The sequence below is a fragment of the Lepidothrix coronata genome, unplaced genomic scaffold (genome assembly GCF_001604755.1).
Source record: "Lepidothrix coronata isolate B3197 unplaced genomic scaffold, Lepidothrix_coronata-1.0 Scaffold88, whole genome shotgun sequence".
Taxonomy (NCBI): Eukaryota; Metazoa; Chordata; class Aves; order Passeriformes; family Pipridae; genus Lepidothrix; species Lepidothrix coronata.
Window position 1 is genome coordinate 2,547,502 of NW_016690268.1, and position 23,182 is coordinate 2,570,683.

Genomic DNA, 23,182 nt, shown 5'->3' on the forward strand with positions numbered 1-23,182 from the left:
TTAGACTAGACACTTAACTTCTAAGTTAATAAAACTAATTTCAAATTTCTCCCACCCTGAATCTGTATCTGCCACTAATGAGCAACTATTTTTTTCTGGAACTGTCTAGTCCCTAAAAGAGCTGTCAAGGATTCAGGAAGCAAACACAGAAAAATTTCTAGAGAAGTTTCAATTTTAATTTTTTAGCATTTTATTTAAAGCTTTTTATTTTAATTTATAAGTTTTCTTCTTTGATGATCAATTTGTAACTCGAAACAGAACAGATTAACTCTTCTTTAGCACTGTCAGGGTTAACCTCTGTACTCCAATGGCAGGGAGGTTGCGCCTGGCTGGTTGACAGCAGGTTTGTACCCTTCCTCTGTAACTTTTTTATGGCATCAATCTCTTCTGCTTCAAGTTCTTGTTTGTCCTAAACTTGAGGAGTGAGAGGATCGCCTGCTGGAAGTTATCTCCTGACACTACATAGAGCAGTAAATTTCCAAAAATATTTAATGCTGCTAAAGGTTTCGTCATAATAAACACTAAAAAGATTGTTTTCTTCAAGTGGCAGGGAGCTGGTTGTACTCGGAGCTCCAGACGAACCCCTCGAAAGATGTGGAAGGGGAGGAAACACACATAGAAGACCACCAAGAGGACAACGGCGAGTCTGCGAGCCTTTTGTTTATAGCAACCCCCTGTGTGAGGCCCAGTAGCCAAGGTGTAAATAATAAGCACATAGCACAGAGTCACAGTCAGCAAAGGCAAGAAGAAGGCAAACACAGTCAATACCCAGTTATACCACCGACTAGTGTCAAGGTCCCCAGCATCAGTCAAGTCTGGGCAGATCGTCCTGTTCTGCTTATGCCTTGGGGCAATCAAGATGGCCAAGGGGCTGAGGGCCACCAGGGAAATCATCCAAATGACTATGCAAGTCACCACTGCCCATCTCCGTTTTTGAAGAAAAAGGCATTTAATTGGGTAGACAACTACCAAAAAGCGAAAGATGCTGAAGCAGCTAAGGAAGATAATACCACTGTACATGTTGAAGTAGAAACAGAAGTGAATAAACCTGCACATGAAGTTTCCAAAAATCCAGTTATTTCCATTAGCAAAGTAGTGTATAAAGAAAGGAAGTGTGACTACATACAACAGGTCAGTGATGGCCAGGTTTAGCATAATGACGGTGCTGCTTTTCCAGGGCCGCATCTTAGCAAAGTAAACAAAAATTGTCACTATGTTCCCTGGGAAGCACACCAGGAAGATTAGGCTGTAAATGATGGAGAGGTAGAATTTCACCCGTAAGAAATCTTCATCCTTGCAGCTTGTCAATGGATCTGCGTGGCTTGGCTGAGCAGTGAAATTGCTGGTGGATTCAGATGCCATGCTTGCAGAAATCTTCTTAAGGCTTTACAAAAATCAGATGTTTAGTTTGTTGGGACAAATGCTTTTAGTTAAACCTTTTGTCGCTGGAGAAGGGGCTGTATGTTTGAGAAGGCATAGTAGTGAGAGAAGATGGAGATTTGCTAATATACCCCGTCTGACCTAGATAACCCTATTCAAATGTTAAATTTTACCCTTTCCTCTCCTTTACATTTTATTTTGATAATTATTAATTTTACTCTTTTTAACCTCCTACATTGAAGAAGACAATTACTGCTTATCTGTAAACCTTCAGGAGTAGGAAGCAGACATTTAGAGATCTAGAGGGAGTTTGGGCTTAGATTTTGTGAAACTGTGAACTAGTCTTAACCTTTCAGAAAGCAGAACCATAACCATATATTATCTTCATTAATCTGAGCTAATCAGTGTTTCATGCTCACAAACCAGAGATGCAGTTCTGGTTTCATGAAAGCTAAAAGATATTAGGTTCGGATACAGATCTCAGGATCTGATGCTCCCATAACATGACATTAATGGCTTGTTCCCTGAGCATGATCTTGTTCTCTTGGAGTCATCAAAGTATAAAGCTAGTATAAATGTTTTGTTTGGGGGGGTTATTTTTTTTGTTTTGTTTTTTAATCAAGCTTCATAATGGCATAAAACTGGCTGAAATTATTAAAGTCCCCTCAAATGTCAGAAGAAAAATGGAAAGCAGAGATGTTGAGGGAAGGCACTGATCTTGGTTCCCATTCCATGTCAATTTGAACAAGATAAACTTGTTTCTGAAATAGTTCCTTGTCTGCCATAGCCAATTTGGATCTCTCTAGTGAGTTCAAGACATAAGCTTTTCTTGGTAGTGTTTTATCCTGAAAGAATGGCAACCAAGGATGAAAATCATCTTAACTGAAGTCAGGTATCAGAAAGTTAGATACTTACAGTGAAGCCAGTCATCATAAGCCTCCCTTTATCATCAAGGGAGAGATATGAGTTCCTCCAGGATATAATATACCTACCCATAATTGAGGTTTCTAAGATACATTGTTTACTCTTTTGGCATACCTATTTCTTTCCATTGATAAAAGGATACTAGTTCACACCTGGATATCTCAAGCGAGGCAAGAAGTGTGTCACTGTGTGTCTTCAGCATCTCAGGTGAGCACCACTCCTCCAGATCCTAACTAATTTCATGTAAGAAAATATTTTAAAGAGATTTCCAAAAGTACTAGACAGGGTACTGTCAAGCCTAGAACCTCTCCCTTGTCCCAGAAACAGCATCTTTAAACAAAAACAGTGCTACATTGAACATTCAGGGTGAAATCAATATGTTAAAAAAAAAAAGGGGGGAGGGGGAAGACAGAATTGCACCTTATTCAGTTCTGCAAAGCCTGTGTATAGTTTTTTGATGTGATTCAGTTAACAGCATTTAGCATGTTACCTGTATAACTGTTTCTTCTTTGTTCCAATGACTGGTGGAAGATGGTCAATTTGCTCTGACAAAGCCAGTCACGAAAGCTGGGACACAACAGGAATTAGTTGATCATAACCATCAGAAAGATGAGTATCACTGTTACTCAGGAGCATTTCAGAGAGAAATTTGAACAGTCTCCCCACAATTTAGTTAAAATGCTAATGCTTTTTAACATGAACATTAGTTCTGGTATAGCAGCTTTGCAGTCAAAGATGCATTAAGTAAAGGCCATGAAGTTTGTTTTAAACAAATTCAGATTTACAATCACAAAAAAAGCTAGGAATATGCATATTTTCTCTTTTCTGCTGCTCAGTGATACCACTGTCACCCACAGTTATGTCTCTAACTGGTATATTTCAAGTCAAGTTAGACAAAATTTACTAGAATATTTGATTCATCCCCAGTTTAGCTTTCTTGCACTGCTGATCTGTTCCTCATCTCAATCTTGAACCCTCCAAATTGAAAATGAAGAAATACTGCTTACCTGAAAACTTGCAATTCTGCTTCTCCCTCTGATATTGCTTTGAGCGAAGACCACTACAAATGAAATGTATTTACGTCTTCCTCACAGTGAAGCAGGTTTTAGTGTGGCTTTGCAGCCATATACATTCACTCCCTGTCTGACTAAGACTCCACGTGGCCATAAATTAGAAAACTGGTAGAAAACCTCAGTTACTGGCTCGAGTATCAGCTCTTAGACCTGGGTGGCTGGAGGAGTCCTCTTTTGCCCTGTCATTCGTGCTGTCTTGCCTTCAGTGGGTAGATCTGGCTTTACTGGCAGCAGTTCTGCATGCTGAGATAGATCTGTAGTATTCAAATAGCAGGAAATCACATTTAAATTAGCGTGTATGTGTGAGTGCATGTGTTTATAAAAGAGAAAATTAAATTTGTTCTCCATTTCCCGTGAAGTGAAAGCTGATGACCAAAGTGAATAAGGCGTGTTGTCATTTCAAGGTCAGGTGAAAGGTGTTATGACACACTGTCTTCATTAAAAACAAATCTCTAATGGGATATAATTTTCATCTCGTGTAAGAAATGAATGTTTCTTTTGGCACAATGTGCTTTTCAGGAACCATGGCATACTTTCTGCTTATTTTTGGTGAATAAAATATCTACAATGGATTGGCTGGTTATTACTGGAGAACCTGAAGTTTCAAACTTGTTTTCTTTTGAGCTTTGGCTTTTGGGCTTCATAATTCAAAAGAGCTGAAATTTTCCGTGCTTCTTCCTCCAAAAGACTGTTCTTGAATAAAGATCTCATTCTTAGCTTGAGGAACAAGATCAAAGGAGATTATTATTTTAAGAAGTTATAGCATCTTAAAGTTTAAAACTGTAGACTTCAACCCCGAGTTTGAAACTTGGTCTATGCAAAGAGGCCCCAGCTGCCCAGCGTGGCTGACAGCCTTTCCTCTTGGTACATTTGATACGTCTTACTCCCTGATGAGCTTATGATCCAGTATTAAATGAGCAAGTTTTCATTTCTGAACATTATGTATGTTGGTATAGTTACTGAAACACACACATAAGAAATATTTTTCAGCAGACTGTCTTGACACTTCTTGAGTGCCTGTACTGTGGGCATGATTTGAGAGCAGGCTATTTGTTTTGCTAATCATACTGCAGAGAAAGAGTGGTAAAGAGGACAGTCATAACTGGGGCAGCAGTAATGTCTGACAACTGGAACATTATCTATCTGTTACCATTAGGGAAAGGGCACAATCTCTGCTCTCATCTAACCAAGCTTTTCTCTAGGTCAATACCCAGAACACTTTTAAAAAATGACCATAGTTTCTCAATAATTGTAAAATACACTGTCATGTACCAGCTTAGGGATCAGCAACTGTTTAAATAGCTATTACCCTGTTCGTAGACACTTCATGTGTCATTAGAAACCATTTGTATGAGGCTGCAGTGTTACAAGCACAGAGGGAGCTAATTATAGTTAGGGATCATTTAATGCATTCACTACTTAATCCATTATATCCCTTGAGCATTGGAGAACCTGTGCAGCAGTGGCTGGTTTTTATCCTTCCTTGGCAGTGGTAGTGCCTGAGGTAAAGCAGAAATGGGCTTTCCTGGAGCCATGATCCAGAACTGATAGGGATTTGGTGCACTGGGGTCTTAAGCAGGCACTGGGATCACCTCTGAATTTCTGACTCTGGACAGGAAAAAAGAATAAAACACACATTTTCAGATTGAACTTGAGAGATGGTGACTAAAACAAGGTCATTCATGCAGAGCTGAATGGAGATACAGCTATACTCCTTAGCTTACCCAAATCTTGTCTAATCATCAGCTGGAGAGACCATGTGGCTCCTGCCCCCATTCTCCCTGTACCCTTAACCATGGTTACAGCAGCTCCTCATCGCACAGAGACCTTTGGAAACATTGGCTTCAATTGCAGCCATGTGACTGGCCCAGGGGCTTGTGTCAGAAGCTCAGAAAATTGAGAATAAACATGCAAATATATGATTTAAATGGCTTGTGTGGCATCATGTAGGATCTCTACAGATAAAGGCTGATTCTGCAGTGTAACTTGCAACTCTTCAGTCTGTGAGCCTTTTCTCTTCACCAGCCATTTCTCCACCTCATGTTCATGGACCTTTTAAGTGTGCCCATTGGCAGATCAATGTGATCCTTCACAAAAACAAGGCCTTTTTTGTGCTTTAAGGCTATCCTCATTTTGCTCCCCTCTACAAGCAGTGGAGGGAAATCTAAATACCCTGTAGTTTCACAATCAGCTTAAATGACTCTAATTGCAGGTTGCAGTCAAAAGAGCTGGCAGCACCACCTCGGTCCTTTCATCCTAAACCACGTTTCCAATGCCCCCAGTGCTTGTGCAATCATGGGATGTGTTGGATAAATGAGCTGACTGAAGCCAAACCGGTTTTCTTATTCTTGTGTCAGCTTTTGGGCACTCTAGTGAGGGGCAATGGCTCCTTTCGTGGGTGCATAAGCTCCAGGGCAGTGGTGGGGACTGACCAGGGGCAAGAGGTGGTACAGTGGCTGGGGCTGGCAGTGAGGTTGCACGTGGGTTCCTGCTGTGGAGTTGTGTTTCTCTCGTCATTACCAGCAACGAGCCACCTTCAGCTGAAGCTGGTCTCCAGTAATGCTTCCTCAAAAGACAAGACTCACCTCTTGTTTCAACAGTCATCCAGGCAGGCTGGATTCATTGGTCAGACGGGCTATAATTTTCCCTAATTTGACAAGTATTGATAAGAATTTTAAAGACCAGTGATCCAACAGCAAAAAGAGAGCTATTTGCACCTTTCTTGAAACAACCATTATAAAATCCTATAGAGTTCATGTGCATATATATAAATGTTGCTCTTTGTCACTGTATAGAAAGGAAACTGGAATGATTTGGTGGCAGGATTATTAATTAAATATTTCCTCTTGAAACTTTATACTGCAGACCAGATCAGTTGTTACAAAGTACGTGAAGCAAACAAGATGAACTTTTCATACTGAATTTTTCCTTCCGTGATGTCAGGATGAGCAGCATGCACAGGATGACAGATGGGTTCACCCACCTGGACGGCACAATCTTCCTCAAAAGCTTCCAGTCTCACTCTCCAGTCCCTTTGTGGAGAACAAAGCCCAGCACCTTTATTTTGCTTAGTGGCTGGTTAAAAACAATGTTTCTCTCCTCCAAATGGGCTGGCCCTTAGCTTTTGCAAACAGTGGGGTGGAAGAGGTCAAGCAGGGCTTTTTGTAGCATCTCAACATCACCACTGGACTTGACTGTAGTTAGGTGTCACAGGCATGAGGGTCCACAAAGTGCTCCACCAGCACAGGGGCTATCCTCATCTCATAAAACCTGTTCTAAAATCCATGGGCATGAATGAAAGACTCCTTTTAGAGTCAGACCTTCAGACATGACAGCACCCGGTGTGGTGCAGTAGAAATGGCTCTGATTAATAATTATGCAGGAAAACAGGCAGTTTGTTGGGCAAGGGTTATGCTCCAGATTGTTAAGAGCTCTCATTATACATTTTACTTTTGGTTCGGCAAACATATAATCTTTCTGTGGGTTATTTCCCTTAGCAGACATACATTAGTTTGGCTGATCTTACTCTGTGTGTGATTGAATACCTAATTAAAGTTGTTATCAAACCACTATGCTCAGTTCTGGTGAGAATGATATCGTGTATCTTCATCACATGGGGAAATCAACTCTAGTTCTCCCTTCGTATTTCTTCCCTGAAACAGAATGGTAAGGGCAGCATTTTTTAATCCCTAAATGCACTGTAACTCTAAATTAATCACAGTTAAATGTTGCCATCTAATTATGTAGGTAATAGAGACTGTTAATGAAAACTTTTGAAAGGGGATATTTTACCTTAGGAAAATTGCATATATAATCTGGAATATAAGCAGTGCTGCTGCCACATTGGCTAAGAAGAATTAGGTTGATACAGTTCCAAAAATAGCCCATATGGATCTGAGGCACTATTTTATGGCTAATATTAGTCCTTGAAGTGAATTGATGCTCATCGACTACAGGACATAAAAAATAAAATCTACTGCAGCTCTTACATGATGGCTGAACTTTCAGAAGAAGAGTTTCCCCATGAGAAGTATGTGCTCAGGTACTCTGGTACAGCATCATCAAGACCATAAACCAGTGAATAAAAAGCACTGCAGGAGCAACCAGTTATGAAGTGGCCTTAAACACAGCAGTTGCTCCAGTTAAAGTTTTCCCAGCAGATACTAAAAGCCAAACTAAACTCTCCGGAGATGTGACAAAAGTTGTTATTGTTTTAGGTAATGGGGCATTTCCTGGAAATGACCCAGTTCAGTCGATCTGAAAACAGAGAGGACCGATTTGCTGCCTTGTAATTTTGGTTTTTTTTTCAATTCCAAGCAGAAGCCTCCTTGGCTCTCAGGAATGTGTCTGTACAGGATTCAGCAAAGGATACTGATAATGTGGCTTCTAATCTACAAGCAAGTTTTCAGTCACTGAAGATATATTCTGTTGTGGTGCCATTGCCCCTGTAATTTGTTTGCAGGGTGTTGTGGCATGTGAAGGAAAGTCTGTCCTTTCCCTTAGGTCACTCCAATAAAGCTTTGTCTTCAGAAACTGACTTGTACTGTTGCACATGAATTTAATATACACAGCCAAAGATAAGCCTTCCTATTATCCAGATATCATTCCCTCAGCTAACATCAGTCCTTAGCCTGACTCTTGGAAGAAGGACCCTGGGTGGTCCTGCTACCGCCATCCTTCCTGCCTGCTCCTACCTGCACCCCTAATCCCTTCCGGCCCAGTTCTCGCCTCCTGAAACTCCATTTCTGCTTTGGAAAGGAATCTTTTCCAGTGGGGCTGGTGCCAAGAGGAGCACAAACAAGGTAGGGAAGGGAGCTCAGCCATGGAGGACACACTTCATTTTTCAAAAGTATCATTTCTCTCCCAAGATCATCCAATTCTTTTCTTCACACAATCACTAAAGTTATAAAACAGTAAATTAGTTGTTTGCATTACTAGCACTTGTTTCTGATAAGGCAAGGTAATTATCAGGTAGAATTTCAGTATTATAAAGAAATAAGCAAAGGTAATTCTCACTCAAAATGAAATTAGGAGGTCACTTGACAAAATAGACAGAGCTAGATACTCACAAAGAAGTGCCCTGCAAATAATCACTTGACCATAAAGTCAAAGGTCTTGTATTTTTTGACGCAACTTTCCCTGCGTTCAGGCAGAGAGCTGTACAACAGGGAATTTGATCAGGCTCCTCATCCCAAATCCTTCCTATTCCATCCCTCCTGATAAAGAAGCTCCTCTAGCAGCATGGGAGCATGAGGGTAGCTCCCTCTGCTCCTGCCTTGCAGAGGCAGCTCTGCTGGCCTTTCCCTGAGTCGTGCAGTTTACCTGCATTTGAAAGAGTCTTGTGCTCTTTAAACGTAACTTAAATGCTAAGTATTATTATGCCCAGGCAATTAAATGGCTCTCCAAAAATTCAGGTTGAGTGGAAGCACGTAAAATTGTGAAATTGCCTTGGAAGAGATAGTTCTTTCAAACTCACTGTGTGGAATTCATACTTTTGTCTTTCTTTTTTATTTTTAATCTAACCTTTTTCCTCTGGCTATTTTGTGCTCATCTAAATCAAATATATAAAAGGGAGTGCTATTATCTCCAGAGGCTTTCTCTTGTTTTGCCTTTCTATGCCACCTTCCGCCAAGTGCTTCAGGGGCACTTGAGTGCTTTGTTTAGATCTTCTCTCTCTGAGCTTTGCAAGACTTGAATTAACAGAGCATCGGGCTTACCCATCACACCTGGGTCAGTTGGGGAGCTCTGCTATGAGCTGATGTATCATATTTGTCTCCATCAGGGCAAGAGTTTTAGCTAAAACACCAGCACTTTGTTAAATGTGGGTGTCATCCTGTTGTATTTATTGAGGTTTGCAGTAGTAGAGAAACGGGGAAGAAATCACATCACCATAGGACAGAAGATGACGCAAGACAGTTAGAAGAAGCTCTGTGTGCTGGACCCCGGCTTTTTACTTTTTAAAAGGCAATCACTTAGTAGTTGTTGATAAAATGAAATGATACAATGTGTTAAGGGATATAAAAAATACAATGCTCTGTGTGTTCAGGCTGTTTGGGGTCAGGTATTTTAGCCACTACTGTGCCTTTTCCCACCATACAACTCTCTAGCTGCGTACTGTCATGATTCATGATCTGCTGGAGTCTGAGGAGGGAATCTCTAACCGGACTTTTGCATCAGGTTTTGCACATCATATGCTAAAGAGGTGTAAACTGGTGCATTGCCACTGGCTTTGTAGCCAACTAAATCCATCTCAGCAGAGTACTAATACATTGGCTTTCATGGCACAGTCACCACAAAGAGCCAAGCACAGACATCTCCCCTCTCTGAGTGACTATCTTGGTGCATGCAGGTGTGCACAAGTCAGATATGTGATTACTATTGGTTTTTCTTCCGTGTTCCTTCTCCTAGATTGAACAACTTTCAATTTCATAAACTTGGGGTTTTTTTTGTTTTTCTGAACCTCTTTCTGCTCCCTGTCCAGCAAGTCCCCCCCTTTTCTTGAAGTGCAGTGTCAGACCCAACATGCCATGCCAGGAGACACATTACAAAAGCAAAAGGGTTAATCATACTTCCTAGAAGTCTGTGCTCTTATTTTTACATCCCATTCTGCTGTTTGCCCTTTTCAGACAGCACAACATATCTGACTGATGTTCAGCTTATGACCTGTGCAGTCCTTCGATTCTTTACAGCAGTACTGCTGCCCTAAGCAGATAGCACAGATTTGTGGAGTTTTGATTAATTTCCTACAAACATAAAGTTTGCATTCATCCTCATTGTATTGCATCCTGTTTTTTTTCAGACCATTTCTCCAATTTCTGTAAATTGCTTTGAATCTAATGCTGTCTGCCAGCAAGGTAGCAGTCCTGTCACTTGTCATCTGGGTGCTTAAAGGGTATACTTTCTACTCCATTGCCCAAATCACTAGTGAATAAAACAAGGGTGAGCTCACTGCATAATCTGGACTTGGATGGAAAACTTTGTTGTGTTAAACATCCTAGAGCTGAGCCTTGCATTTCTCTTCTAGAAACTCATGTCAGTATTATCTGTGCCTGGAGTAGCAGCTTAGCCACAGCTCCCAGCAGCACTGGTTTCTGTGTGAAATCTGACAGAAGGAGCAAGTTTTGCTTCTCAAAAATACCAAGTTTTGTGTCTCATGTCCCCTTATAAGAGCATTTCAGATGGAAACCTGCTCCATCTCAAGAAAGGAACTGGACGATGCTGTATCATCCTGATGGATGATGCAGCAGACCTCTCCATCTCATCATCATCAACTCCCCTGTCTGGGACAGCTTGGTCATCTGGGGAGCTATCATGAGTATCAACATCTTTGATAGATTCAAGACATTCACATGAAACATTTTGATTCTGTTGATTCAGCAGTTTGCAGGAGAGAAGCATACTGTCAGAAATTATTTGATTAGCTGAAACAAGCACATCTGATTTCTTCCCAAATAAACTAAATACAGAGACAGTCAATCCCGATTCAGGGAGCAAATGGATCTCTCATCTAGGGCAGGGTAATTTTTTTCCTAGTACTCTCCCTCAGTGGTTCACACACACAGATAATATTCAGCACTAACATGGCAGGAGGTTGGATTGAGCTGAAGTCTCCAGGTCAGCAAGGATAAACTGCTGATCACTTTGTTAAGTAGCAGTAAAGAATCAAGTTGCCTCTGCAGGCCTCGGTGGGGGACAATCTTACTATCATTTATGTTGGAAAAGACCTTTAAGATCACGAATCTGTACTATCTGCTTAGGTAGCAGTACTGCAGTAAAGAATCTTTATTTTTTATTATCTTTTACATTAGTAGCCAGGTTAAATTCAGAATCACAGAATTACAGGATATGCTGAGTTGGAAGGGACCCACAAGGATCATCAAGTCGAACTCCTGGCCCTGCACAGGACCACCCCCAAGAGTCACATCATGTGCCTGAGAGTGTTGTCTAAATGCTTCTTGAACTCTGTCAGGCTTGGTGCAGTGACCACTGCCCTGGGGAGCCTGTTCCAGTGCCCAATCGCCCTCTGGCTGGGTGAAGAACCTTTTTCTAACATCCAACCTAAACCTCCCCTGACACAACTTCAGACCATTCCCTCAGGTCCTGTCACTGGTCACCATACAGAAGAGAACAATGTCTGCCCCTCCTCTTCCCCTCACAAGGAAGTTGTAACTGCAATGAGGTCTTCCCTCAGTCTCCTCTTCTCCAGGCTGAACAGACCAAGTGCCCTCAGCTGCTCCTCACACAGCTTCCCCTCAACGCCCTTCACCATCTTCACTGCCCTTCTTTGGATGCTCTCCAATAACTTAATATCTTTCTTACGTTGTGGTGCCCAAAACTGCACACAATATTCAAGGTGAGGCTGCCCCAGGGCAGAGCAGAGCAGGACAATCCCCTCCCTTGACAGGCTGCTGATGCTTTGCCTGATGCCCCCCAGGACATGGTTGGCCCTCCTGGCTGCCAGGGCACTGCTGACTCATATTCAGCTTGCCATCAACCAGGACCCCCAGGTCCCTTTCCTTGGCACTGCTTTTCAGCACCTTATTCCCCAGTCTGTCTGTACATCCAGGGTTGCCCCATCCCAGGTGCAGAATCCGGCACTTTCCCTTGTTGAACTTCATATGGTTGGTGATTGCCCAGTCCTCCAATTTGTCCAGGTCTCTCTGCAGGGCCTCCCTGCCTATGAGGGAGTCAACAGCTCCTCCCAGTTTTGTGTCATCTGCAAACTTGCTTAGTATCCCTTCCAGTCCCATGTCCAAGTGATATATAAGGATGTCGAAGAGCACAGGGCCTACGATGGAGCCCTCTGGAACCCCACTAGTGACAGGTCACCAGTCTGATGTTACCTCATTCACTATTACCCTCTGTGCTCAACCCATGAGCCAACTGCTCATCCACAACATGATGTGTTTATCCAGCTGTGTGCTGGACATTTTGTCCTTCTGTCTCACAGAAGGATCCTGTGAGAGATAGTATTAAAAGCTTTATTGATATCCAAAAAGATTAACTGGGCTTTGGCCCTTCTAATTTTCTCCCTGCCCAACCTCACAACATCCTAGTAGTCCTCCTGAGTTGCCTGACCCTTCTTCCAAAGATGATACATTCTCCTCTTTCTCATGAGTTCCAACCAAAGCTCTATATTCAGCCAGGCCAATTTTTTTCCTGGTGCTTCAACTTCCAGTGCCTGGGGATGGCCTGCTCCTGTGCCTTTAAGATTTCTTTCTTGAAGAATGTCCAGCCTTCCTGGACCCCTCTGCCCTTCAGGACTGCCTCTTGAGCAACTCTCTCAACTGGGGTCCTAAACAGGCCAAAGTCTGCCTTCCAGAAGCCCAAGGCAGTAGCTGACTCCCTTTCTTACTTTTCCAAGAATCAAAAACAGTACGAAATTTGTCTACTAGAGAGGGCTACGCAAGTAATAGAAAGAAGGGTTCAGCAGTGATTTAGTTTACTCTTTTGATGCCTTAAGCCCCTAATGTTTTTTTTATTTTTCTAATATTTGTAAGACTTGTAAGTTTTATAAGTAGGTTTTAAAAGCAGAAACCCCTTCCTTCTTTGTCCCTTGTCCCTTTCCCTTTCTTCAGTACCCTTGTTTATACATTCCTTAACCCTCTTACCCCATTCTGTGCTCCCCATATCAATCCTGCTTTTGAATACAGCAGAAGTGTTTAGTCTTTTGTCAAGGCAAGGCCTAGACAGTTGACAGAACAGCATATCTGGGCCTAAACCACAGAATAGGTCAGGAATTAGGTAACTATGTACCCTTTGTGCTCTGATGATGCTGAAGGTGGGAGGAATGAGGGGTCCCAAAATACACCCCAGACCCATTTCAAGGAGGTGGACCCGGGGCGGACCAGAGGAAAGGCCACAGGGTGGGCACATCTGGGATTGGATGGATAGTATTATAGAATGTAACCTCTCAGGCACGGGGCGTGCGCGTGGTATACCATCTACTGCCTTGGCAAATAAACCCTTTCTTATCTCACCCCTAATTAACTGCTCTTGGAGATTTTTTCAGCACCAAAATACACCGGCAACACTTTCCTTGAAGACCCAGTTCAGAAACTACTTAGTGTAGCATTTCACCCTCGAGTATTTTTAGCTCGTCTACTTGGTAGCAGAAAGGTTTAGTGTTGAAACTTGTGTTGATGAGATGATGCATTTCACGAACCTCATTAAGCAACAAAGAGGACTATTATACAGCTGAAGTCAAGTGTGTTGTTTAAGCTTTGTTAAACCAATGGAAGTGCCTTCAATTTCTCCAAAATCCTCAAAGACAAATGGAAAAGAGGGTTACAGAATAAAGGTCATCTCTCTATTTCAGTGTCTTTAATTCAAGCAAGAAAAGGAAATTTTGTACAAAAATTAACATCAGCTGCCCCCCTGAGTCAACTACTTGGTGAAAGAGCACAGCTGCCAAGATGCATCTGTTCCTTACCAAATCCAGCTTCTTGACTTCCTGAAATAGAGATTTTCTAGTTTTCACCTGCTGTCAGAGACTTTTGTGTAACAATAACTCTTTCTTCAATAAAATATTACTTTTTTTCAGAGCGATGAAGACAGAGATTTTTTGTATGAGATCTGCATCCCTTGAAGTAGTTCTCCCAACTGTCATGGTAAGGACAGGTGGTAGAGGTATTGATAACCACAGGGTAGAGAAATGTGAAACAAACAGACACCAAATGCAGCTCTGCTTCAAATTTAATGCCATGCCAGCATCCCTCAGACCCATCATTCACATTTTACAGTACAAGTCAGATAGTGAATATGTAATTTAACCTCATTTAGCATGGCTGTATTTCAGTATTAATGTTTCTTCCTTTGCTCTCAATACTGTGGTGTGAAAATCTCTTTGCAATGGATTCATGTGCCTTATTGCAGTGAAAACACATGTGGTTGCCTGCAGGGCTCCTCTCTTTGGCTAATTGGGGCCACAAATGTAATCCTTCTCCAGGCACATCTCTCATTTAGCCTTTGATGTGACAACTGTTGAGACTGCTGCCTGCAGTGCCACTTCTCACCCAGTTTCATCAACTCACTTGGCTGGAGAAAGAGTCCTTGCTACCCACAAGACTATGTGGGACCAGAAAATGGGACCCATTCAGAAGAGAAAGGCCACAGAAGTTTTCCTTTCACAAACCTACATCCATTTAGGGGGGAGATGAAATAATGCAGTGCTTGTGGTGGCTGACATTGTTGCACAGGTCTTCCAAAGCACAATTAATTCAGCCTTTAATTATCCTAGCTGAAGGAGGTGTCCCACTTGCAGGAATGCCTCAGAGCTCTGCTGGTTTGACTGGCCTTCTTTGGTTCCTGCCTCTAGTCAGCATAAACAAGTTATGTTTAAGAAGATTGAAGCAAATCCTTGCTTAGCATTCAAAACCAGCATTTAGCTCACATATGTGATGCTTTGGAGTCTTAAGACATCTTCATTGTTCTTGGACTAAATTAGAAAATAAATCCTGAATTGCTTTAGCTTCCCTAGTATTGGGCTTTTTGAGTCAGTGTGAAAGCTTGCTTGGGAGAAGTCGGATATATGGTGAGAAAATCGTTTCCCAGTGCCCTTATCTGCAATGCAGGGAGCTCCCTGAGACAGCCAATCTCACCTGGAGAAGAATCTGCCCTTTCAGAGAGAGCCAGAAGAGGAAGATGTGTTGATGCCTGCAGCCATACTTTCCCCTCAAGCAGCAAGGTTCAGAGAAACCTGTCTGCATTTCAGCAGTAGAGAAATGTGTGAGGAGAAAACAGTAATAGAGTGCAATAATAGAGTGGTCAATAATAAAAGAGAGAGATAAATCCACAATTTGATGTTTCTGGCTAGGCCATCAGGATGGTGTGAATTCACTCCCAAAGTGGATAAACTGTAATTCCTGTACTTATCCTTTCTAACTGTTTGAAATTCTTAATTGGCATTGTTTGTAAGATAACATTGGTAGGGGCAATATCAGCTGTATCTGATTTATGATTTACATGTTTATAACCACATACCCACTACAGCTGTATTTGATTTAAAAATATAAAGCAAAAATTTTGTTTCTTTAGAGAAAGTTAGAACAATGCTCCCATCTTGCTCTTGCAGATGGTATGACCATAATTTCGTGCTTCCTTTTTCTACTCTTTGCTGCTTCTTAGGTTCAGATGTCCTTTCCCTCGTACTTACTTCTCCAGGGCAATCCTTCTACTGGAAGAGTTTTGTCTACCCTCTAGTGGAAATTTGAAATATAGCACCTCCATAGCCCAGCATTTTGGAAGGCCGGAGTCCCTTGGGCACAGCCCAGAATTACTATTGCACGACCCATCTTCATGGTGTTTCCAGCAGAGACGATGCAAAAAGAATGGGGACTGTGTTTGCTGGAATTTTTTATGGTAGAGAGATAGATTTAGATTAGTTTGTTGGCCAAATATCTAGCTCTGGTAAGCAAGTATAGCTGTACTAATCATGTTGAATCAAAGTGTGGATGGAAATTTAGAAGATATATGATAAAACTGCATCTTAACTCCATTTGTCTTTCTGCCAGTAGAAGAAAAGTGTTAGCATCAGTATCTGAAGGCAGAACATGGGCTGCTGGATCCGTATTAGTGTCTGCTGTGTAGAGGGCTGGCTCCAGCTCTGCGGTGTGTTAGCTGGACCTATGTGTCCTCCTAGCATTGGCATTCGTACATGGTGATCAGTGATACCCTTCCTCCTGGGTGAAGGCAGCTGGCTAGTTATGGTACTTGTTTCTGACTTTTGTACCCCAAGGAGAACAACTTCCCTACCTGTAGTGCCATGCACACATTTCAGCCTGAAAGGTTTCCCTATATAGTGCTAATATGTCGTGTTAGCCTGCAAATTAGCAAATACTTGATAGAAATATGTAAATGAGATGAATGCAGCTAATTACTGGCTCTTGGCTAAGATTACATGTGGTGGTAGCCAATTAACCAGTGCTAAAGAGCTGGTCACCCAAAACCTTCTCTGAAGGAAAACGCAAGTGCTCCTTCCACAGTATAATGCTGGGAGTGAACCATAGCCTGAACAGTGCAGACACTGCTCTAACTCAAGCTTTATTACTGAAGTGCCACCACAGAGCAATCAAGACTCCCTTGAAAATCTTACCCTAAGCCTAAAATGCACTTTATAAAAGCTCTGGGCTGAGAACTGATCTCTTCCCTACTTGGCTGCTAATTTGCTTTGTGACTGGAGGCAAGTCACTTAACTCCTGTGTGCCTCAGTTTCATCACCTGTAAAATAGGGGTGATATATAAATATCTCAGAGCGGCTTACTAGCAGAAAGGTAATATGAGGAAATTCCTGTAGGCAGGTTCTGCTGCCTTGTCTGTTAAGATAACTTCCTGTTGATAAAGAAATCATGAAGTGAAGGGAAAAGAGAATTTTCAAAAAGATGTATTGCTTGAAATCGTTGCACAGTGCATTTGTGTGCCATTGTCTGCTAGGTCTTCTTCATTATTGCTGAGGCCATAAGTGATGGGGCCAGTCTGGCTCACTCAGTGAAAAATTGCCCCTTTGGAATCATTTGGAGCTGGAAATAAATTCACCCATAATGCTTTCCCACTTTGTGTCAAGTCACCTCCTTTTTGCCCAACTTAACAGATCTGTGACCAGAGAAAAGCGGGAGTTTTTAACTTGGGTACTCTTTGAGGCACCCACAGAAAAGATGTTTTCTAGCCCTGTCAGCTGCAGGTCCAGGGCATCACTTTGCACAGTGGCTGACACCATGAAAGTCCTTGAAAATTAGAGGAGAGATGTGAGAATGTCACAGGGTGTTCTTCTGGTAATACCAAATACCTTGTCACAGATCCACCAACAAAATACCGATTCTGCCAATCAGGGACAAATGGGAACCACAAAGATTTTACCAGAACTGTTAGAAGGGACAAAACGAATTTCCTAATCACTTTTCTGAAAAGCTGATGGGTCTTTAGTAACAGACTGGATGCAGTGAAGGGAGAGGCAAGGACCAAGTAACCTTGCTTTATTAGCATTCAGTATGGCATTGTCTTTGCACAAAGTTGTGTTTCTTTCTTCTTTGCCTTATTGCCTTGCACTATTTCACAAAACAGAAGGAAATTCATAAATTAATTTGGAATACATACCATTTCTTTAAAAAAAACCCAAAACACAGAAGCTCAGAACTTTGTTTTCCTTTTAAGAGTGGAAAACACCACTGGTACTATACCTTCCAGGCAATCACCTCTCTTTTGGATAAGACATTAGTGATATCAACCATTATGGGGAGTAAAGAAACCAAGGAGTTATCTTAGAAAATAACACACCTTATAATTCAAATACCTTTTAAGGTTCTAGCAATCATATATCAAACATACTGTGCGTTATACTTGCCTGCAGCAGGCCTGAAAAATCATGTTGCCTCTGTGTATTTTAAAAAATCAGCATTTCAGCTTTAAATTTTATTTTGGAAATTTATGTAGGTTGGTTTACCAACCTTAATTTTCTCCTTCTACTTTTTTCCAAAGTCCAGTTCTGACTAAAAGCGGGAATGTAATTTTTTCTTCTGCTTTAGGAGGCATCCAACTCACTCTGCTCTCCAGCACATACCCTGTAGGCTAGGGCATCAAGTCAGAAAGACATCTTACTCAGAAGTACTGCTGTTTTCCAGTTACTATTTAGAAAACAGGCCTTGAAATACATTATCTTTAGTGTAAATGGTTTTTTTCCCCCTCCTAGATTCAGTTATGTGACACTTACATTGGAGGGGTATCAGCTGGCTCTGTTGAATGCCTCTATTATCACAAAACATAAGGGAGCTTTAGGAGAACACCATAAATATTTTCCTTTACTTCTCCTTTTCTGTTGGCATGGAAAGGCAAATTGAGTTTGGAGCTGGTAGGATTTGAACAGCGATGTGTTCATTTGTTGTTTGCTGCTTTAAAGTTTAGGGTTGCTCAACCTGCGTTTTCAGAGCAGAAAATATTGATAGATGGAAGCAGTCATTCAAAGTTTATTTTGCTCACTTAGCCTTATCAGTAAAATGACAGCATCTATGTGAGGTCTAAATGGCTCAGTGGTGAATCTCGCACTACCCTCCACTTGGTGTGGTGGGTCACTATCATACATTTACTGTACAGGTAATGCAGCAGCAACCCAACTACACATACCATTACATTGGGATAAAATTGCAGCCTTCTGTCACATCAATATCCCACACAGACACCATAAGAGTAGACATTTCTCAAGCTATTTTAGCTTTTCTCTCTACTAGCTGTTTACCAAGTTATTCATTTTGATGCTATGTGCAGTCTGCTACACACTCTCTTCTTAGGAGTTCAGGATGACAGAACTGCTTGCAGAGCAGCCAGATTAGGACAGATTTAGTGAATTCTTTTTTATGCAAAACATTACAGTCAATATTTTGCTCTCTGGGAGGTTTGAGTATAAGCAGGGTCTTTTTGCTTTCATGTCTTATGGGAACACATGAACTGGGGAGAAAAGGAAAAGAAAATTGCTGGTTACCTTCCTGGACAAGCAAGGGTAGAAAATAGCTCTGCTGCAATCTGTGACAGTACCTGAGTCACCGTGAAGAACAAGGTTCAACATGTCTACCAAAACAGCTGGCAATTCCAAAATTTCATCTTTAGTATCACCAGAGTTGACATCCCCTTGAGAGGTTTACCTTGCAGAGTTATTCTCTTGGTCCCTCTGTGGTCCCAGGCAGAGAGCAGCCTGCTGGTAGGCACTTGAGTTGACACGACTGTCCTTGCAGTCAAACCTACTAGAGACTTCTGATAGAAACCTGGTTACTGGAGCATAACTATGCTGTGAATTAGCATGCAATAGTGTAGTAATTTATGTAGTTATGTTGTCACACTGTGTACAGAGTTTGGAAAGTGTCTCCTGTTTACTGCAATTGAAGCACTTATCCTTGTTTCTGCAGTAAACTTAACAGTGGCTAAAAATAGAAGCAATCGAGCTTCACAGTAAGCAAAAGGAATGAGCCACATGAGATAATGATCTCTCAGTCCTGCAGAGTACCTCGGCAGTCCTTGAATGCTTTTAAAGTGCCTGTGGTTAAGGTTGAGCTTTTTTCCTTTTCCAGACCCAGACATGCTATTGGAAGATGTGACTGCCCTTCTCCTGGAGGTTCTTTCCCCATCAGCGAACTGCAGCTCCCAAGACCATTTCCTACTCTACTCTGGCACTTTAAAATCAGCTGTTTTAGCCCAAACTAAATGAAGTGGTGAATGAGCAGCAGAGATAGGAAGAACACAACCAACCAATAGCTATGTTAAGGAAAGAGAGGAGAAGGCAAAAAGGTAGTCCCTCTCCAAGTCACTGAAGCTATGGGACTGTCTCTTTTGCTTTTAGAGATGGAAAGCCTTGAACATTTCCTTTTCACACTTTTTGTTTTCAGCTGCTTCATTTTATATCATACAGTAGTTATATTGAAGAGCTTCTGTTCATGTGTGATAAGCTCAGCTTGGGCTTGAAAAGGAAGAGCTTCTGAGAACAAGAATTAAAAATGCTCTGACAGTGGAAAAAGGTAATTTTTAATTCACTTCTTCAGATGTATATACATAAGTGGTAGACACATCTTATGCTTTCACTGATGTGGAAGAGGAAGAGAATTTGTGCAGTGTGTTTGTACTTTTTGCCCATGTTGGAGAGTTGGGATGTTATGAATCTATGTCAGAAAAGATTTGTTCCATGTGAATTGCCTTGTGTATTTCTGTAACTTGTGGTTTTGAATCAACCATGCACGTGTGAAACCAGGTACCTTGACCAGGACTGATCACCATCTGGTGGCAACCTGTAAAATTCGGACTTTGACAACAGTACAGAAGAGGAGCAATTAAAAGAAAACTTGTCAAAAGGCCTGTGGCACTGCTTCTGAAAGATATAGCTGATGGATGATCCTTAAACAAAGTATTTTAAATATCCACAAGGCGTCTTAAACACTACGGAGTCATTATTTTTCCAACTAAGGTGCACAGGGGTGCAGTGCTAACCCATGGCAGGAGCCTGGGTTTTGCCAGCATGCTTGTTGCTGTCAGCCATCTACCTGCCTGAGGCTCCCAAGGGTCATGGCAGTGGGGTGGGATGAGCTCTGGTGCCGGTGATGCTCCTGGGCACCGTTTTGCATCAATGTTACTGGGAATGTATGTATAATCATGGAGTCTCATGGCCCAAAGGGACCACCAGAGGCCCAGTAGGCTTGTGTCCTTCTTGTTCAGTGTCTGGATAGTCTGCTTTTGGAGACATGCTGCACAGGAGATGACTCTTCTGTAGACTAACATGACTTAAATCCTTTTTCCTTTATTATTTTCCATATATACATATATATATACACTTTTAAACGTTCAAGAAGAGATTGGATGGAGCTCTGAGCAACTTGGTCTAGTGGAAGGTGTCCCTGCCTATGGCACAGGGGTTGGAACTAGATGGTCTTTAAGGTCCCTTCCAACCCAAGCCATTCTATGATTCTATTATATATCCTATTATATATCCTTTTGTGTGTGTGTGTATGTGTGTGTGTGTGCATATATATATATGTATATATATGTATACATATATGTATATATATATATATGTATATATATATATGTGTGTATATATATATATATATACACACATACCCTTGTATTCACTACGTATGTCCTTCTCTGGTATTCCACTCATCCTGTCCTAGGCCAACTCTAAGATTTCACCATTCAGTTGCTCAGTGCCCTATTCTGAAGTTCATTGGGTCCCTCCAATCTGAAAACATGTGATTTATCTATGAGCTTTCTATGTAATTCAGTGGTTTCAGCAACCATGACTGTATCTGCTGTGTTTTGCTTAGGCTCTAATAAACAAAGCACTACATCAGTGACAACTGAAATGAATGGAAGTTGTTCACATGTCCAGACTAAACTCCTCATGTTTGTGAAATCAATAGCAAAACCTGGAGCTAGAGAAGCCCACATTTCCCAAATGTCTTTGGAAACAGTCTAGTTGGGTGTTTTTACACTTATGCCTTCCAGTTTGATTACAATCCACCAAGGAATATGATGCTTTACCTAATGGGGAGTTACAAAGTCTTCAGACCAACTTCCACACCAGTGCAGTGGGAAAATCATGTTCCGTGTCTTGCCAGGTGGTGGGTTTGACCAAGTTGTCATTTGCTGTGTTCATATTTTCTCCTTAGCTCTTAAGGAAGAGAAAGGTTTAGTGTTCACTTATAAATAAGACTTTTTCATATCGCATTCAAAACAACTAATAATCAGGTCTTTCCTTTCAACTTCTCATCAGTGCCACTGTGAGTACTTTAATGAATAAGGAAAGATCTTGTTGCTTTGGTAAGAATTGATTCTGATCTAGATGCCTTTTTTCATATATATATATGATCCAATATATATAGATCCAATATTGGATCCGTATAGATAAAATTTAATTTTAAGTTTCATCTTTACAGGAAAGGGTCTGGACAGTGTGAGAGGCTGGAGTGTTAGTGGTTAGTGGCTCAAACAGTTGGCCTTTGCAAAAGTAGCAGGTGCTTTGCTAATGGGCACAGCGGGTGTGCACACCCATTACCAGAGGTTACAAACTCTGTTTTGAGCTACCTAAGGGAAAAAGCTGGTAAGAGGCAGACCCTGTGAGGTGGGATAGTGGTTTTTATCATGCCAATGCCCTTACACAAGTGTGTAAATTCCCTTCTGGGGAAGTACCAGGACATTCACATCTGAAGGTATTCATCCCTTCTGATGGGCCATAATTGGCTCAACTATGTTATGTGAGAGGCAGCAATGATGTCTTAGAAGGTGTCATAAACCATCAAAGACTCCTGAAGTGTCCCATGACCCACAGCATATCATACAGTGTGAAACTCCTCGGTCCAGGGGAGGTACCTGGGCATTTCCACCTGAACCTGAATGTATATTAACCCACTGAACTTTGCGTTTTATGGGCTTTCCCTCCACCCCTGATGAATTAAGACAGCAACCATCACTTCAACCAATGGATATAGAAATTGCAACAAACAAGTCTTGTCACGAGATTCATGGATGGTGATTATATACCTTTCTACTCTTATCCTTTCTTTCTCTCTCTTAAGCATTATTTTTATCTTTTATATTGCTATAGATAATAACCAAAACAGTTACATACCTGCTTTCTATTGCAACCAAATAGTTTTAAAATAAACCCTACATATATATATATATATTTACAAACACTTGTATTCAGTGTTGTTTCACTCTAATCCACCCCAAGGGTTCTATTAAAAGAAACCTGAGTCACCCTCGCCTTCTGGGACTGGTCGTAACAGACAGGCACAATGAAGCGGCAATATAAGGGATTCCCAGCCCCACAGTGTTTGATGTGTGTCCCCTGATACGCAAAGTTCTTTCTGCTCTCATCAGGGGTCAAATGGACCAGAAGAACAGGCTAGTCCTGTTGTGCTACTGATGACAAGGGTAGAGGGGAGTGTTCAGAACATGACCACTCCATCAAAGGTATTTGCAGACTTGTTGGTTAAGTGAAAAAACCACGGCTAATGTTGAAATGTTTTCACATTCTATTTGATACTGGACTTGGTTAACGTTTTTCTCCCTGGTCCTTGGGAACAATTCATAGAGGAACATTTCATTCTGAGCAAGTTAGAGCTGGCTTCCCACCAAATCTCCAAAGCTCAGCGGATGCCTTTTCTCTTTCACCCCCTTCAGGCAAAGAAAAAAAACTATAGAAACTGAGAGAAATATAAACCAACCGAATTATACCAAAATATATGTGTATTGTTGCATATATTATAGTTATATACAGTAAGGATATTATGTACAACTCCCAAGAAGGGGAAGAGGGGAAGGGAAAATGG

At 41.5% G+C, this 23,182-nt stretch overlaps 1 protein-coding gene across 1 annotated transcript; it reads right to left on the reverse strand.

Moving 5' to 3' along the window:
- Window positions 1-369: 369 nt before the first annotated feature.
- Window positions 370-21,504, reverse strand: OXGR1 (oxoglutarate receptor 1). The gene is made up of 2 exons (XM_017821033.1): window positions 21,422-21,504; window positions 370-1,384 (listed from the first exon to the last, which is right to left on the reverse strand). Exons 1-2 carry the CDS (start codon window positions 21,502-21,504, stop codon window positions 370-372), a joined length of 1,098 nt encoding a protein of 365 aa, XP_017676522.1.
- Window positions 21,505-23,182: the final 1,678 nt, after the last annotated feature.

Coding starts and splice junctions, on each gene's coding strand:
- OXGR1 (XM_017821033.1), bottom strand. CDS start 21,504: ATGAACACAGCAAATGACAACTTGGTCAAACCCACCACCTGGCAAGAC. Junction 1,385..21,421: donor CCCACTGCACTGGTGTGGAA/GTTGGTCTGAAG, acceptor ATTTTTGTAAAG/CCTTAAGAAGATTTCTGCAA.